Raw genomic sequence first — 17,319 nt, 5'->3', positions numbered from 1 at the left:
ATTGTTTTGTTGTTTTGGTTTGGTTTGTTGAGACAGGGTTTCTCTGTATATCTCTGGCTATCCTGGAACTCACTCTGTAGACCAGGCTGGCCTCAAACTCACAGAGATTCACCTGCCTGCTCTGCCTCCCTCTGTGCTGGGATTAAATAAAGGTGTGTGCCACCATCGCCTGGCTATGACCCACTTTTAAAGGTATTCACTGGACAGGAGTAGGTCTCACTCTCATATACCGCCTCTGTGCAGGAATGTTAGTTTAGGAAGAGCACAGACAAGGAACCAGAATGCTCTGGCATCTTTGGCCTCCAGCGAAGACAGGACTCATGGCATTTCTGGCTAAGAACAGAACAGCTGTTTAGGGGTCTCTACTGTGAATTACATTTCTATCTCCTGTCCTCATCACCATGACTTCTGGAAAATAGGGAAAACTGTCGGGGGGGGGGGGCTGGAGAGATGGCTCAGAGGTTAAGAGCGTTGCCTGTTCTTCCAAAGGTCCTGAGTTCAATTCCCAGCAACCACATGGTGGCTCACAACCATCTGTAATGAGGTCTGGTGCCCTGCAGGCATACACACAGACAGAATATTGTATACATAATAAATGAAATATTAAAAAAAAGAAAACTGTCGGGGGGTGACAGTACTTGTGTGACTTGTGGTATCTAGACAGGATTGTGTGGGTGTCCTCAACTTAGAAATACTGGCCCTGATGGTGACTCTAAGAACCACAGGCTAACAGAATGCTGAGCCGCTCGCTCTGTAATCAGGAGCCGAAAGTGTTTTAAGAGACTCGGTATTGAGTGATAGGCATGATGACTTCTGCTGGAGTTGTGGCATAGCCCCGGGGCCAGTTAATGGGTGAACTCCAGACCAACTCTCCCCTACTTCTTCCCTGCCAAAGAAGTGTAACGAGTTGTTGAACATCCCTAGCCATTGTTCCCTGCACAGGAACCACAGTTGGTGTGGATGCACAAGGCATGGCCCTCCTGTCTTCTAGAAGGCCCGTCTACACCGTCCACACCAAGCCCTGGCTCACCAACCCTGCTTCTTACAAACTTTCTGCCCCCTCTTCTGTGATGTTTCCTCAATTATGTTGGGGGCGGATATGAAGGACCGATTTGGGGCTGAGTAACTCCACAATTATTTAGGGTTGAGAGCTGCACTAATCTGTGAATATAAAGACATTCATAAATGTCTTCATAAAAGTATTCAGAAGACAGTTTGACACTATGTTCTACCTGGAGCATCTACTACTATTACTAGGTCGTACAAGTTGACCTGCAACTCTAGTTGGCCTGATATGTGTCAACCTAGCAGGCCTCCAACTCATTGACTTCCACCAGCCTTTGCTTCCTGAGTGCTGGGCTTAAAGGCATTTACCATTTTTAATTAATTGATTAATTTTTATTTTATAGGCATTGGTATTTTGTCTGCATGTATGTCTCTGTGAGGGTGTCAGGTCTTAGAATTACAGATAGATGTGAGCTGCCATATGAATGCTGGGAATTCAACCCAGGTCCTCTGGAAGAGCAGTCAGTGCCCTTAACTGCTGAACCATCCCTCCAGCCCTTATTTTTTAAAAATAGATCTTTGATGTAGTGCTTATGGCAAATATTTGCCCCAAGTGATCTTTGTGTATTTTGGACAGAGTCTGACTACTTACCCAAGCTAACCTTGGACTTTAATCATTTACCACAGCCTTTATAGTATTGGGATTCCAGATATGTCTCACTGTGTCTGAATCAGAATTAGTCTCATATATATTAACATGAGACCCCCCCCCCCCGTTTCATTAAAACAATTGGGTTTCTGTACCTTTGCATTTCTTCTCTCATTCTTTTTTGTTGTTGTTGTTTTGTTTTTAATTTATTTCTTATGTATATAGTGGTCTGCCTGCATATATGCCTGTACTCCAGAAGAGGGTACCAGTTATTACTGCAGATGCTTATGAGCCACTGTGTGGTTGCTGGGAATTAAACTCGGGACCTCTGGAAGAGCAGCCAGTGCTCTTAACTGCTGAGCCATCTTTCCAGCCTTTTTTCTTTTCTTTTTTTTTTTTTTTTTTTTTTTTGGTTTTTCGAGACAGGGTTTCTCTGTGGTTTTGGAGCCTGTCCTGGAACTAGCTCTTGTAGACCAGGCTGGTCTCGAACTCACAGAGATCCGCCTGCCTCTGCCTCCCAAGTGCTGGGATTAAAGGCGTGCGCCACCACCGCCCGGCTTTTTTTTTTTTTTTTCAAGACAAGGTTTCTCTGTGTAGTCCTGGCTGTCATGGAACTCACTCTGTAGACCAGGCTGGCCTCAAACTCAGAGATCCACCTGCCTCTGCCTCCGAAGTGCTGGGAGTAAAGACCTGTGGTGATAACTGCCTGGCTTTTCCTTTGCATTTCTGGTGGAGAGAACCTGTTTCTAGGGAGGTGTGGTGCTGTCCATGGAAAGTGAGAACAAAAGGCTCAGGAGCTCATGGCTAGCCTGGGCTGCATAATATCTTTTCCAAAAAACAAAACAAAAATCAGGCTAAATGTGGTTGAGATATGCCTAAAATCCCAGTATTTAGGAGACAGAGATAGAAGGATTACTGTAAATTGGAGACGAGCCTGTTTTACATAGTGAACCCCAGGCCTGTCAGGGTTACATAGCAGGACCCTATCTTTTTTTTTTTTAATATATATTTATTTATTATGTATACAATATTCTGTCTGTGTGTATGCCTGCTGGCCAGAAGAGGGCACCAGACCTCATTACAGATGGTTGTGAGCCACCATGTGGTTGCTGGGAATTGAACTCAGGACCTTTGGAAGAGCAGGCAATGCTCTTAACCACTGAGCCATCTCTCCAGCCCCAACCCTATCTTGATAAATATATAAACAAATAAATCAGTGAGAAAATCTGCTTCTAATCTGGGCAGTCGTGGCGCAGGCCTTTACTCCCAGCACTCAGGAGGCAGAGGCAGGCAGATCTCTGAGATCGAAGTCACCCTGCTCTACAGAGTCAGTTCCAGGACAGCCAGCAGCAGGTCCATACAAGGAAACTTTGTCTCTGAGGAAGGAAGGAAAGAAGGGAGGAAGAAAGAAAATCTGCTCCTAGTAGATTTTTTTTTTTTTTTTTTTTTTTGGTTTTTTTCGAGACAGGGTTTCTCTGTAGCTTTGGAGCCTGTCCTGGAACTAGCTCTTGTAGACCAGGCTGGCCTCGAACTCCCAGAGATCCACCTGCCTCTGCCTCCCGAGTGCTGGGATTAAAGGCGTGCGCCACCACCGCCCGGCTCCTAGTAGATTTTTTAAGAAATGTATTGTACTGAGGTTGTTAAAATACTCTCTGGGGAAAAAAAAAACAGGGGCTGGAGAGATGGCTTAGAGGTTAAGAGCACTGGGTACTCTTCCAGAGGTCCTGAGTTCAATTCCCAGCAACCACATTGTGGCTCACAACCATCTGTAATGAGATCTGGTGCCCTCTTCTGGCCTGCAGGTGGAACACTGTATACATAATGAAAAAATAAATCTTTCCAAAAAAAGATGCTGAACTTCTTAATAAGTTTGCTTGACATACATAAGCCATCAGCTAACGTAAGCTCTCCTGGTCCCAGCTTTCCTGTCTTCTTTTTTCTCATTCCCAGTCCTCCCTCTCAGGGCTTTCTGGTTCAGGTTGGGTATGTACAACCACACTGTTTATGCAGTACTGAGGAGCTTTGTGCATGCTAGGCAAAACACTGCTAGTCAGGGTTATCATCGCTGTGATAAAACACTGACTGAAAGCAGCTTGGGGAGGAAAGGGTTTCTTTGGCTGACATAACCCAGGTCACAATCCATTCAGGGAAGCCCAATGCAGAAACTCAAACCAGGCAGGAATCTGGATGCAGGAGCTGATACAGAGATTATAGAGGGGTGTTGCCTACTGGCTTGCTCAGTCTTCTTTCTTATAGCACGCTGGACAGTCAGCCCACAGTAGTACTACCTACAATGGGTTGGGCCCTCCCTTGTCAATCACTGGGTTGGGCCCTCCCTTGTCAATCACTAAGAAAATGCTCTGTAGACTTTTACAGCCCAATCTCATGAAGTCATTCCTTTCAAATGAGGTTCCAATCTCTCAGATGACATAAAACTAGCCAGGATACTCTCCGAATGTGCCGCAGCCCCAACACACCACCCTCTCTTCCAAAAAAAAAAAAGACAACAAAGATTTATATCTCAGCTATGGAGGCTCTAAATTCCAGATTAGAACAAGGGCAGGGCAGGTTCCATGGCTTTCTCATCACCACAGATGGGTGTCTTCTTACATGCCTCTCGTGGTGAAGAGTGTTCCTCTTTTCATTTCTTTCCTTTTTTTTTTTTTTAAAAAAAACAGGGTTTCTCACATGGATAAAGAATATTTCTCTTTTTATTTCCTTCATTTCTTAATTTTTTTTTTTTTTTTTTTTTTTTTTTTTTTTTTTTTTTTTTTGTATTTTGAGACAGGGACTCTGTCGCTGTCCTGGGACATTCTCTGTAGACCAGGCTGGCCTCACACTCACAGAGAAGGCTGCCACCACCGCCCAGCTCATTTCTTTCTTTCTTTCTTTCTTTCTTTCTTTCTTTCTTTCTTTCTTTCTAAGGTTTATTTTTTTATTTTCAAGACAGGGTTTCTCTGTAGCTTTGGAACCTGTCCCAGAACTAGCTCTTATAGACCAGGCTGGCCTCGAACTCACAGAGATCTGCGTGCCTCTGCCTCCCGAGTGCTGGGATTAAAGGCATGTGCCACCACTGCCCAACTGCCCCTGGAACTTTTTATCCAAGAGAATATATAAATTGTTGGGTTGGGGAGATGGTTCATCTTTTATTTTGTTTTTCGAGACAGGAGGTGTGTAACTTTGTCCTGGAACTCTCTCTTTAGACCAGGCTGCCCTCAAACTCATCTTATTTTTAACATAATCCTTTTTTTTTAATTGATTCTGTGGGAATTTCACATCATGCACCCCAATGCTACTCATTTCCATCTCTCCATATCCAACCTTCACCCTTGTAGCGTACCTCCCAAAAGGAAATTTTAATTAATATTAATACAAACAAAAGAACAAAAAAAGCAAATAAACCCCCACAAAAACCCCACTTTACTCCTCTATCTTTCCCAAATCTCCATCCCCTCTTCATTCATCTTAGTGTCCTTGGAAGCTGCAGTGTGTCACACAGTAGACCCTTTTGTCCAAACAGCTTTACTTGCAAATGTTCATTGTGTAACAAGTTGTTAGGTTGGTCAGGTTCAAGGCATCTGACTTCTGGTACACCATCAATACCACCCTGCTCTGATGTTCTGCTCAGATATCCTACTGTTGCTCCAAGCCACGGAGATGCTTTGACTGTGGTTACAAACGATGTGTTCCAGAAGGTCATGCATGTAGATCTTGGGGTGGGTCAACTCAAAGCCAGGGTGTGTGCCTGGGTGGCAGTGGGACGGCTCATCTCTTAAAGGGCTTGTGGTACAAGCAAAAGGAAAGAGTTTGGATCCCCAGAATCCACATAAATGCTGGGTGGGTATGATGACTCCTTTATCATCCCAGCCTCAGAATTTGGAGACAATCCCGAAGGCAAGATGGCGGTGAGATGAGACATATCAGCAAGCTCTGGGTTTGATTGAGAAATTCTGCCTCAAAGAATAAACTGGGAGAATAAGGAAGATTCCCCAAACCAACTTCAGGCCTCCACACTATACCTAGATACATGTGCACCCACATATTCAAACACACACATACCACACTCATATACATGTGTGTGTGTGTATACACTGTTGTCAAACACTGCATTCTGTCTTTTGTTCTAAATTTATTATGACTAGAAAAATCCACCAAAAGATGATACCAATTTTATTTGTTTATTTTTAAATTGTTTTATCAGACAAGGTCTTCCATAACACAGGCTGGAGCCTGCTGTGGAGCTGAGAATGACCTTGAACTCTTGATCCTCCTGCCTTTACTCTACCTGCTGGGATTACAGGTTTGCACCATATCCATCTATGAAAAACATGAACTGTAAAAAAAAAAAAAAAGCCGGGCGGTGGTGGCACACGCCTTTAATCCCAGCACTTGGGAGGCAGAGGTAGGCGGATCTCTGTGAGTTCGAGACCAGCCTGGTCTACAAGAGCTAGTTCCAGGACAGGCTCTAAAACCATAGAGAAACGCTGTCTCGAAAAACAAAACAAAACAAAACAAAAAACCCCACAAACTGTACAACAATTAAGATGAATTAAGACAGTCTTCTGGCTGAGCAGTGGTGATGCACAGCTTTAATCCGAGCACTTGGGAGGCAGAGGCACTCAGATCTCTGTGAATTTGAGGCCAGCCTGGTGTACAGAGAGAGGTGTGTGACAACCAGGGCTACACAGGGAAATCTTTTTTTTTTTTAATATTTATTTATTTATTTATTATGCATACAATATCCTGTCTGTGTGTGTTTGCAGACCAGAAGAGGGCAGCAGACCTCGTTACAGATGGTTGTGAGCCACCATGTGGTTGCCGGGAATTGAACTCATGACCTTTGGAAGAGCAGGCAATGCTCTTAACCACTGAGCCATCTCTCCAGCCCCACAGGGAAATCTTGTCTTGAAAAAAACAACCAAAAACAAAAAACGAAAACAAACCCAAAACAAAACAACAAGAGTAAAAATTGGAACGAACGGCAGGACAAGAGCCAGGGAGGCCTTGTGTTGAGCTGCAGAGGCTCCTGGTCCCACTCAAGGATGTGACTGGCTTGTTTGGAGGTCTGCTATCAGGCTAAGTTTGATTGAGGGGAGCACTTTGTTCAGCAATCCCTGTGGGAACACAGTGGGGAAGGGAGCTTGCTGACTGATGTTTGAGGCCCTCCTCTCTTCCAGTTTCTCTTATTTACATTCCCCATAATAGTTGGCTTTAACGTTATCCATCTCATCACTCCCAGGGATGTTTCCAATCAGAGAAGCCCAGGACCACATCCCAGCTCTATCAATCTTCGGGTCAGTTAGGCAAGTGAGGGTGGGGAGGTATCTGAACTCCATAAGGTTTAAACAGGGTAGTATGGAGGAAGAAAAAGGTGAGGCTATCGTGAGGACTGGATAAGATTACAGAAAGACTCTGTGGAGACTCACAGTAGCTGGAATAGTGCAGAAAGACACCTTCTCCCTGGTCTTTGCCCAGTTTAGCCCAAGGAAAAGATGAGTGGCTATTACAGCAGCGGCCACCTGGTAAGTGTAGAGGGCCAGGTGTGAGCTGGGTGGCGTGGTGGCACACACCTGTAATCCCACCATTCAGAAGGTGTAGTAGACAGGTGAGGATCTGGGCTACATGAATTCTTGCCAAGAAAAAAACCCTCCAAACAACAAAACAACAACAAAAAGAGGGTCAGGTGTAGTGGTGCACACATCTGTAATTAAGATGCCACCAATGATGGGTGGTGGTGGCACACATCTTTATTCCCAGCACTTAGGAAGCAGAGACGGTGGATCTATGAGTTTGAGCACAGCCTGGTCTATAGAGTGAGTTCCAGGACAGCCAAGGCTACACAGAGAAACTCTGTCTCCAAAAGAAAAAAGAAATTCATCAAGGATCAAGAACTTAAGGCAGAGGGCTGAAGATATGGCTCAGCAGTTATGGTCAGCACTTGCTGACCCTGCAGGTGACCTTGGTTCAGTTACTAGCACCAAAATGGTGCTCAAACCACCTCTAGCTCTAGTTTCAGGGGATTTTATTCTCTCTTCTGACCTCTGCAGACACTGCATGCACATGGTTCACATAGACATAAAAAAGACTAAGGGCAAGCTAGACAGTGGTGGTGCACACCTTTAATCCCAGCACTCAGGAGGTAGAGGCAAGCGAATCTCTGTGAATTCAAGGCCAGCATGGTCTACAGAGTGAGTTCCAGGACAGCAGGGTTATTACACAGAGAGAAACTCTGTCTCAAAAAACAGAACAAAACAAAACAAAGCAAACAAAAACAAACAAAAAACACAAAAACAAAGCAAAACAAACAAAAAAAACTGAGGGCAGGCTTGGGCCTTATGGAGAGATCATCTCGGCTCTCCTCAAAAAACAATGTGAAGAGCAGATTCTGGAACTTGCTATAGGAAAAATTTAATGAATAGTGAAGTGATTTAAGAAATACAAGAAAATTCAAACCGTTCATGACCAGGTGTAGGAGGAACAGGGAAGGCATATATCCTCTGGACGTGAAAGAAGAGGCACATAGGAGCAGCTAGGAGGCACTCTGAGCAAGCATTTCAATAATGTTCTGCCCAATGGGACTACAGAGATGGCTCAGCAGTTAAAAGCCCTTGATGTGAAGTCATGAGGAGCAGAGTTCAAGTTCCAGCACTGGAGTTTGAATCCCAGCATGAACATCAACACATGAATAGGTAGAAACCCTGATACCCTCTACTGGTCTCCATGTGTGTGCGTGTTCTCTCTCTCTCTCTCTCTCTCTCTCTCTCTCTCTCTCTCTCACACACACACACACACACACACACACACGAGGAAGGAAGGAAGGAAGGAAGGAAGGAAGGAAGGAAGGAAGGAAGGAAGGAAGGAAGGAAGGAAGGAAGGAACTGCAGAGCAGTGAGCAATAATGGACAGTGTTGAAAACCCAAGCTTCTAGAAGAAACTTTAATATGCCCATCTCTAGAATTTATTTATTTATTTATTTACTTATTTTTGAGACAGAATCTCACTACATAGCTCCTGTCTGTCCTGGAACACACTATGGAAACCAGTCTGACCTCAAATTAATAGAGATCTGCCTACAACACCGAATCCTGCTCCATATTTCTAAATCTGAAAATGAAAAGTCTTTAGAGTCTTCGCCCAGCTGATGGTGCACGCCTTTAATCCCAGCACGCAGGAGACAGATGCTGGAGAGCTACAGGGAGTTTGCACTCAGCCTGGACTTTATAGTGAGACTATCTCAAACACACATACAGAGAATTTAAAAGTACCAACCTGGTACTATACAAGCCTATAGTTCCAGCACCCAGGAAGCTGAGACAGGAGGATCACCAGTTAGAGACCAGCCTCTACTACACAAGGTGGCCCCGTCTCAAACAAAATAAAATCTCCTGCCTCACCATCTGACCTAAAGATGGTGATCACCCTGGAATATATAAGGCCCCCCATGTCCTGCAAGTGGAAATCAATGATCCAACGAGGAAAAGAACTGCCCACTGCTGAAGATGGAAGAAGAAACCATAAGTCAAGGGCCTCGGGTGACCTCTGCACCTCCCAGGGGGAGCCTACTAACACCTTTGATCTAATGAGATCTATTTCAGAGTTTTGATGCTGAAAAATTAGTAAATAAATGTTTCGAGCCACCTAGTTTACAGACATAGTTAATAGGACACCATGCTCGGACAAATCATGAGTGACTGTCCGGAGGGTCACGGTTCTCTGGGCAGCAGGGAGTTGCTCTTTGCCCTCCAGTTTAATGATGAACTGACCAGTCGTGTGGGGTGTAGGTCTGACCTAGGGGCATGCATGGCCTGAGGCAACCATGTGTTGTCTAACTTCTCAGAAGCTACTCGCGCCCTCTCACGTTCCCCAAGGAAAGTCCCTTATTGTTCACCCAAGTCCAGGTTCAGGAATTCAAAGACCAGGGAGGTGGCGAGCAGTGCGTGTGGCCAGGCAACTAGGCAGGCTGGAGCGAAGTGGCTAATTGAAGTGTCTGTGCTCAGCCGCCCTGTGGTTCCCGTGGCTCGTCAGCCAGACACAAGGCTGTTGTTTTGATCAGTGGAAGCCGGAAGTTAGAATTCTTCCTCAGAAATTCTAGTTATAGACATAACTTACATTAAAAACCTGGCACGTTAGTTGAGGGTCACATGCAAGAGGATGAAAAGGCAGCTGTGGTTTTCTGTACCTTCCACGGAGACTTCTTTCTCCTGGTCACTGCAAGGAGGAACCTAAGGCAATTTCTGAGAATTACGAAGCAGGGAGCTCTCTTCCCTTGCTGAAGCCGGACCCCAAGACCCCAGCCATGGATTAGTACCGTCTGACCTGGCTCCATAAAGCAGGGACAGAAAGTGAACAGCCTCTTCTCATACTGGGTGGTTTGGCGTTGGACAGGGGATCTTCTTGGGGTTCCTGACTCACTTGGGGTGCCCCAGAGTCCTCCTCTTGGCTGGAGGGGATGCCTGGAGTGCCGCATTAGGAGCCAGGGGCTCCCAAGGTGAGACAGCCTCCTCCAGCTGCTCGCGGACTCTCTGGCTGATGGATCTTCCTATGAATGATCAGCTGAAACTTCCAGTCAAAACTGCACCCACAGTCCCGGCAGAAGTGGCGCCGCTGGCCTGCATGACTCTTGCGGTGGATGACCAGCTGTGACTTCCAGCTGAAGCTGCGCCCGCACTCCACGCATGCATAGCCCCGCAGGCCAGTGGAGTGCCCGATGGCTGGCTCCCGGTGCACCTGTGGTGGTCTTTCCAGGCCTGACCCACCCAGGTGTGTGCGATGGTGGATGACGAAAACAGACTTCCAATCGAAGCTGAGGCCACACTGCTCACAAGTATACAGCTTCCGAGGTGCAGGCCTAGCAGGGGCTTCAAGCAGTGGTGAGGGAGATAAGGCTGAAGGGTCCTTGCAAGGGCTCTGGGTCTCATCACTTGGAGAGGATGTGCAGGCTTGAACAAGCCCTGGACCTGCAATGGCTCCCACTTCTGGAAGATGGCTCCTGAGGGACTCCGGTCCTGCTGCATGAGCTGGCCTCAGCTCAGACTCAGCTTGCACATCTGGCTCTAACAGCGGCAGGCTTGCTGGGGTGGGGAAAACGTTCATTTGGGGGCTTGGTCACACGGGGACTTGCACAGAAGAATGGGGGTGGGTACCTCCTGGTAGGAGAGATGCAACCAGATGCTGGGTCACTGCACCCTGGAGCCCCAGTGGGGGGCTTAGCACATGCAGGGAGGCACGTGGAGGATGGGGCAGGGAAGACAGGGCAAAGAGCCATTGAACCTCACCCTGGGACACCACTGTGCCGTACTTCTCCAGCATCACGCCCCAGTACAGCTCTTTTTGTGATGAGTCCAACAGGCCCCACTCCTTCTGCAAGGATGTAACCAGTCACTGCCTCTCCCTCCCAGCCTCACATCCTATCCATCACTCAGTGGGTGACAGGTTACCTAATCTCCAACTGCAGCAGGCTAAGGACCAAGTCAAACTGGCATTTGTGAATACTGGGTCAGCTTTCATCTGCCAACTGTCCTCTCAGTGGCCTGTCATTGTGGGTGGGCTTTCAACAGACACCATGGCTGTCTCCATCCTTCTTCTGGTCACTAAACTGTGTGCAGGATGTGCTGGAAGGAGAGGAAGAGGCCAGGCGACTACCCAGGATTCAGTCACTTTCTGTCAAGACTGGTTAACAAAACCAAAACTTCCTTGGGGTGAGAAATTTCTTCTTTTGGCCTTTATTAGGGTGTGTACGTGTGAGACTGGGTCTAAGTAGCCTAGGTTGGCCTCAAACTCACTCTGTAGCTGAGGATGACTTTAAACTTCTGACTTTCCTGTCTCTACCTCCTGAGCTCTGGGATTACGGGTGAGCAGTACCATCCCCAGTTTATGCAGTGCTGGGGATACAGCCTAAGACCTTGTGCATGCCAGTCAGGCACTCTACCAGCTGAGCTACATTCCCAAAAACCTTTATTTTGTTTTGTTTTATTTTATTTTATTTAGAAAGAGGGTTAAGGAGCCAGGCATGGCGGGGAACACCTTTGATCCCTGTGCTCAGAGGCAGAGGCAGGCATATTTCTGTGAGTTTGAGGCCAGTCTGGTCTACACGGCTAGTTCCAGGACAGTCTGGGCTGTGTAGAGAGATGCTGTCTCAAAACAAATGTAACAAAACAAAAGCAAAAAGGTTAGGGCAGGACAACACCAAGGTTAAGATAATGAGGAATTTCAGGACCCTGAAGACCTGAGGCGGCAACCATGATAGAGAAGCCTCGGGAGTTTTGTGTCAGCTGGTTTAGGCAAGGTCTAAAGAGGGTGAGTTTGGTGGCAGGACAGGGGCTTACCTATAACAGCTTTCCCAAGCAAAGAATTTCTTGCCTAAAAGATCTACCTTCTTCCCTGCCCTAAGATCTGCCATATAGGTCTTGGTATGTTGGAAAAAATAACCCAAAAGCAAATCTGGAGGAAAAGGAAATGGATGCCACAGACAGGTCCATCTATAGGTGATGCTGGCTGGAAGTGAGAACACCAGAGAGGGATCCTAGAGGGGTTTCTTAATCTTGAAGCACACCTTAACTAGACATCCCATTGAGGAAGGGCGCTCCCACCCAAGTGGAGGGGCCAAGATCCCTACTCCCACTCCACATTAATTATGCACATTCAGGTGGCAGGGGCTTTACACTAAGGTTCCAGGTCACTGAACTTTGAGAAGAACAGTAGGAAGAACTTGAGGCACGTTCAGGGAGAATGTCTTGATCTGCTCTCAGGAATACAGGGCTCCCGCAGTGACAGTCTCCTTTCCACCTGCATACACAACAGCTGGCCCATGGCCCCTGGGTATTGCAAGCCTCTCCAGTAACTGGCTTCTCTGGAGGCAAGTAAGCCATGTCCACTAGTTCTGGCCACTCTGGACCAGGCATGAACCTCAGGCCTAAATCTTTTCCAATGAGAGACTACCAGTCTAGTCTTCAGCTCTCAGGACCTGCTGGGAGGGAAGTTATTTACTACTCAGAAGTAGTAAAACAAAACACAGGAATCACTGGCAGAGGAGCCTACAAAACCACAGGGCAGAACACGACCATAATACACTTCCCCTCCCACAGCCATGGCCTGATTTTCTTGCTGGAGGCTGCTTACCTGGATCCTTCCTGGATGGAAGGCTGTGGAGGCTGGTTCCTGGTGTCCAAGATGTCCCTCAGGCTTCTGGGCCGGAAGGAGAGGGCTTGGTGATACTGAGAAAGATAGGCAGATGGGAAAGAGTGTCAAGCTGCATTGGCCTTGGCCTGCCTCTGTCACGTGACACAGTGGGAGGTCAGTCTTGTCTCGTTGCTCCATAGGAATCCAGCTATATAGTTTCTCCAGGGTCCCCATCGCAGCTGGGGACATCCAGACTTATTTCAGGAGTCTCAACCCTGACACAACCTCTCTGAGGCTATCCCGCCCCACAACACACACACCCAGGGATTTGAAATTTTGATGCTGCATCCTCTCACCCATCTCCTGTCCATCAGCATTGGCTTCCTCCTTCACACCGCAACTGATCTGGGCAGCTCTGTCTAACCCCGCATCCTGTGCCGCCTCTGCAGGGCCTGCCTCAGAGGACTCCATTGCTACTGAGAGGTGGTGGCTCTCTGAAGACTCCTTTGTCTTCTGGACTGTAAGAAGCACCTTTGGCTTCAGGATGTGGGCTGTGATCTGAAGAGAAGCATGTCACAGGGGCTCTGCCTCCAATCTATCCCGCTAAGAAGCTAATGTCATTACACTCACCCAGCTCAGCAGCTGCCCAGGATCATGCTGCAGCCCCTCAACCAGGGCTGCAGCCTCCTCAGGGCTTCTTGGTTGCTGCCCTCGCACCCAGGCCTGGATCTCAGAGGGCAACACACCAAGGAACTGCTCCAAAACCAGCAGTTCTATCATCTGCTCTTTAGAGCATGTCTCAGGGTGCAGCCATTGGTGACAGAACTCTCGAAGCCGGGACAGCGCCTCTCGGGGCCCCTCTACCTCCTCATAGCAGAAACCCCGGAATCGGAGTCGTGCAGCCTCAGGCTCAATGGTGGTGTTGGAGTCCCTAAGGGATACGTGTGAGGGACCCAGAGGAGACGACATTCTTGTTTTGAAGGGTCTTTGGGAGCTGACAAGAGGGACCTACAGAAAAGGAGGAATGAGAGTGTCATCTAAGGCCAAAGACACACACCAGACCCTTCCTAGAAGTCAGAAAAGAGAACCCCGAGGCCAGGAGTGCTTCAAGGAAGGTCATGGGAGGTGCAAGCTTATAGCAGTTGAGACCTGGGGGATGCCTTGATGTAAATGCGTTGGGTGGAAGATGTCCATTCTAGGAAACTGCAAATGGCTGGCTCAAACATTTGGGTACAACAGAGGACTACTGGAAGATGAAGATGGCTCCCCCAGCAGACAAACCATCAGAAGGACACAGATAGGACCATCATCCAGGGTAACCTGAGGCTTCAGGCAGAAGGCAGATGAGGTTATGCTAACAGAAGAATTGGCTCTGAGGTCCAAATACATCACCTGGGACAGAGCTGAAAGCCTGGGTGCACTCTCAGGGGCCTATATAGGCGTGGTGACACTGCTCGCTGATCACAGCCTAACTGTGGATACCTCACGTTGCCCGTGAAATTCCCAAGCAAAAGACAAACCAAACAGCCCTGTATTGTGTGGAGTCACAAACTGGAACCTGCGTCCCAGTCCTTAAGAGGTTCTGGATTGAAACCGGCTCTCCTGGGGCACCTGTCCTGTCCAGGAGATCCTTAGAGTTGGGGATGTCGGAAAGGGAGGGTTCCGGTGTTTTGTGTTCGAAGGCTGGGGGGCGCTCCTGGAGCTCGGGGGAGCCATGAGAAGCTGCGCCTCCCGGCCAGGAGTGCACACACCTCTGACGCCTCCGGGCGCACCAGGAGCTCGGGGCACTTCCGGGAAGTGACACCGCGCGTCCCACCGCCACTCACAGAACGCCCCTCCTTGCTAGTTACCCTACCGGTCTGGCCAATCCTGCGCCTGCCCCACAGGCACGGCCCCCTCCGCTCGGACTACGTCTCCCGTGAGCCTCAGCAAGGACGACAGCGCGTTTCCAAGGCCTCTCACGCACGAGACGTTTCGTTTCTGTCCTTGAGCCCGCGGTGCCGCCGCAGAGTTCCGGGGGTACCCTCTTTTGATTTGGCAACCGTTCTGCCTTTGCACCCCAACCGAAGGACTCACCCACTGCGGACCGGACTGCGGGATAACCTCCTTGCGCATGTGCACAGCGGACCTGGTTTCTATTGGCTGGTGAGGTGTCCCGACCAATTAGAGCTGGCGCTCAGCTCCAGAAGGTATCGTCGCTCCGTGTGTCGCCTAGGTAACAGCCAGTGCACAGCCCTTGCCGTTCCCAAAGCAACACTGTAAGCGTCGCCCTAGGGCGGAGAAGGCCTAGGTGGTTGTTCCAGACGATCCCGGTAGGAGACAGTGTTGGGTGAGGAAGACCCAGTATGGCCTCTGTTACACCCCGTTAAGCTCCCGGGATATTGTGGGGGCAATAGGCCCATGGGGTGGGCAAGCGTTCAGAGGAAGTAACCATGTGATTACCCCCTGTACTCCAAATGAGGATGGAGGTTTCTATCTGAGATTATGGAACACACTCAACCTTTAATTTGGAGGCTGCAGTTAGACAAATTGACCTATATTAATTTTTGGGAAAAAAACTTTTAAAAAATAAGTTAATGGCTTTATTTGTTTGTCTTTGGGGAACAGGGTCTCAAAACCAAACCAAACAAAACAACAACTATTCCCGGCTGGCCTGGAGGTCACACAGATATCCTCCAGCTTCTTCCTCCTGTCTGCTGAGATTAAGGGCATGGGCTACCACACACAGCAGTTAACGGCTTTTAAATTGAATTGTATGTGGAGTTAGTTTTGTTTCCATATACCATGATATAATCATTCAGTCCTGAACTGGATGTGTTTATTCTAGCTTCTTCTGATTCCTGGGAACCCCCTCCTTGGCTGCCAGCTGCTGGCGTACATCTGAAACTCCAGAGCAGTTGTGTGGGGAGTTTGTCAACTCGGCTTACCAGCTGGATTGCCTTGAGAGATGAGATCTCTGCTGTAAGAGAGCTGAGAGGCCAACCTGGGGAATTTAGATCCTGCCTCAAAAAATGTTATGATTGCACTGGTCAGCCCAATATAACCATAATATTTAATGGATGATTGCACTGGTCAGCCCAATATAACCATAATATTTAATGGAGTTGGGACTAGCTCAATGGTTGTTTGAGGAGGAACAGGTATACCACAAGATTCAACCAGGTCTACCCTGCAGCACAATGAAGGCTTGGGAGCCAGCTGACCAAGAAGGTGAGCCCTAGAACAAAGGTGTTTCCAGGGGAGAGCTTCCTGGGAAGCCCCTTAAAACTCAGCCTCTCCCCACTGGCTGGTTGTGAGAATTACATCCAGAGAATCTGTAAAAGACCTCACCCATGGTCACCTACTGACCTTGCCCTTAGAGTAATGAAATAAAAATTATATGGCACAAAAAAAATTATACAGCATAATGTTTCTGAGCCCTCCTGGTATTACACAGCTCCATCCAAGAGGAGCTGAGTATGCCCACTGGGTATTACAGGAGGCCTAGCTCAGAGAACTTGCCCCTACAGGACCTTGGACATCTGGGTCCTGCACAGCACTCCTCCCTGCATGAACTATTGAGGTTTAGTGGACAGATTTCATTGGCAAATGGGTGGGACAGGTGTGTCTTAAGTACAGAGGACAACTGCAGGTTGTTCTGTTTGTGAGACAAGATCTCACTTTGCAGCCCCAACTGCTCTGGACCTTGCTACATAGACTTGCTTGTGTCTGTCTCCTGAGTGCTGGAGTTCTGGGATTAAAGGTATCAACACATCTGATACCCTCCCCCTTCTAAACTGTCTCAGTAGCCCCCACACTGGCCTCAAACATGCTATGCAGTCAAGTCTGGAACTCCATATCCTCCCAAGTGTTAGCGTCACAGGTATGCACTGCCATACCTGCAAGGATCCTGACACGATGGCACTGGAGCCTTGGGAGCAGGTCCCCTCACAGCACTGCCTTGGTCTTCCCAGTCTCCCCCTCCCACAGTCTGACCCACAAAGGCTCATCTGTCAACAGAGCCACTGCTCTGGGGCTGTCCCACTCTGCCCAGGCCTCCTGGCTTCCCCCACCCCCCTGTGGCCACCAAGGGGGGTACAGATGACCCCATCCTACACTGGGATGCAGATAAGCTGTATCTCTACCCTATGCCCCCCAGAACCCAGATTAAAGCCAAATCTGTGCTGATACTCCAATGGCATGTCTGTGTGCTCCATTTAAACTATCTGCATTGTTTAAGGTTAAAAACAACTATTACTGTTCATACAGATGTTAAAAATGTCAGTATAGTCAGGCACTGGTGGCACATGCCCTTAATATCAGCACTTGGGAGGCAGAGGCAGTGGATTTCTGTGAGTTCAAACAAAACAAAACAAAACAAGAAACAAAAAAGTCAAGATATCTCAATTTTTGTTTTTCAAGACAGGATTTCTCTGTAGCCTTGATTGTCCTGGAACTCATTCTGTAGACTTCGCATCTGCCTCTGCCTCCAGAGTGCTGGTATTAAAGGCATGCACCACCAACACCTGGCTAAGTTTTTTCTTCTTAAAATAGGGCCTCAGCCGGGC

At 48.0% G+C, this 17,319-nt stretch overlaps 1 protein-coding gene across 1 annotated transcript; it reads right to left on the bottom strand.

Annotated features, from left to right (window-relative positions):
* Nucleotides 1-8,579: 8,579 nt before the first annotated feature.
* Znf446 (zinc finger protein 446) lies at nt 8,580-14,887 on the bottom strand. Its single transcript, XM_057761884.1, is given in 7 exon segments — nt 8,580-10,725; nt 10,930-11,014; nt 12,773-12,867; nt 13,129-13,330; nt 13,403-13,780; nt 14,628-14,821; nt 14,824-14,887. Coding segments are annotated over 7 exon segments (1,623 nt in total). The 3' UTR covers nt 8,580-10,120.
* Between the last annotated feature and the right edge of the window lie 2,432 nt (nt 14,888-17,319).

The sequence above is a fragment of the Chionomys nivalis genome, chromosome 2 (assembly GCF_950005125.1).
Source record: "Chionomys nivalis chromosome 2, mChiNiv1.1, whole genome shotgun sequence".
NCBI lineage: Eukaryota > Metazoa > Chordata > Mammalia > Rodentia > Cricetidae > Chionomys > Chionomys nivalis.
The sequence above is the reverse complement of the archived record's forward strand: the minus strand, read 5'-3'. Positions and strand labels throughout refer to the sequence as shown.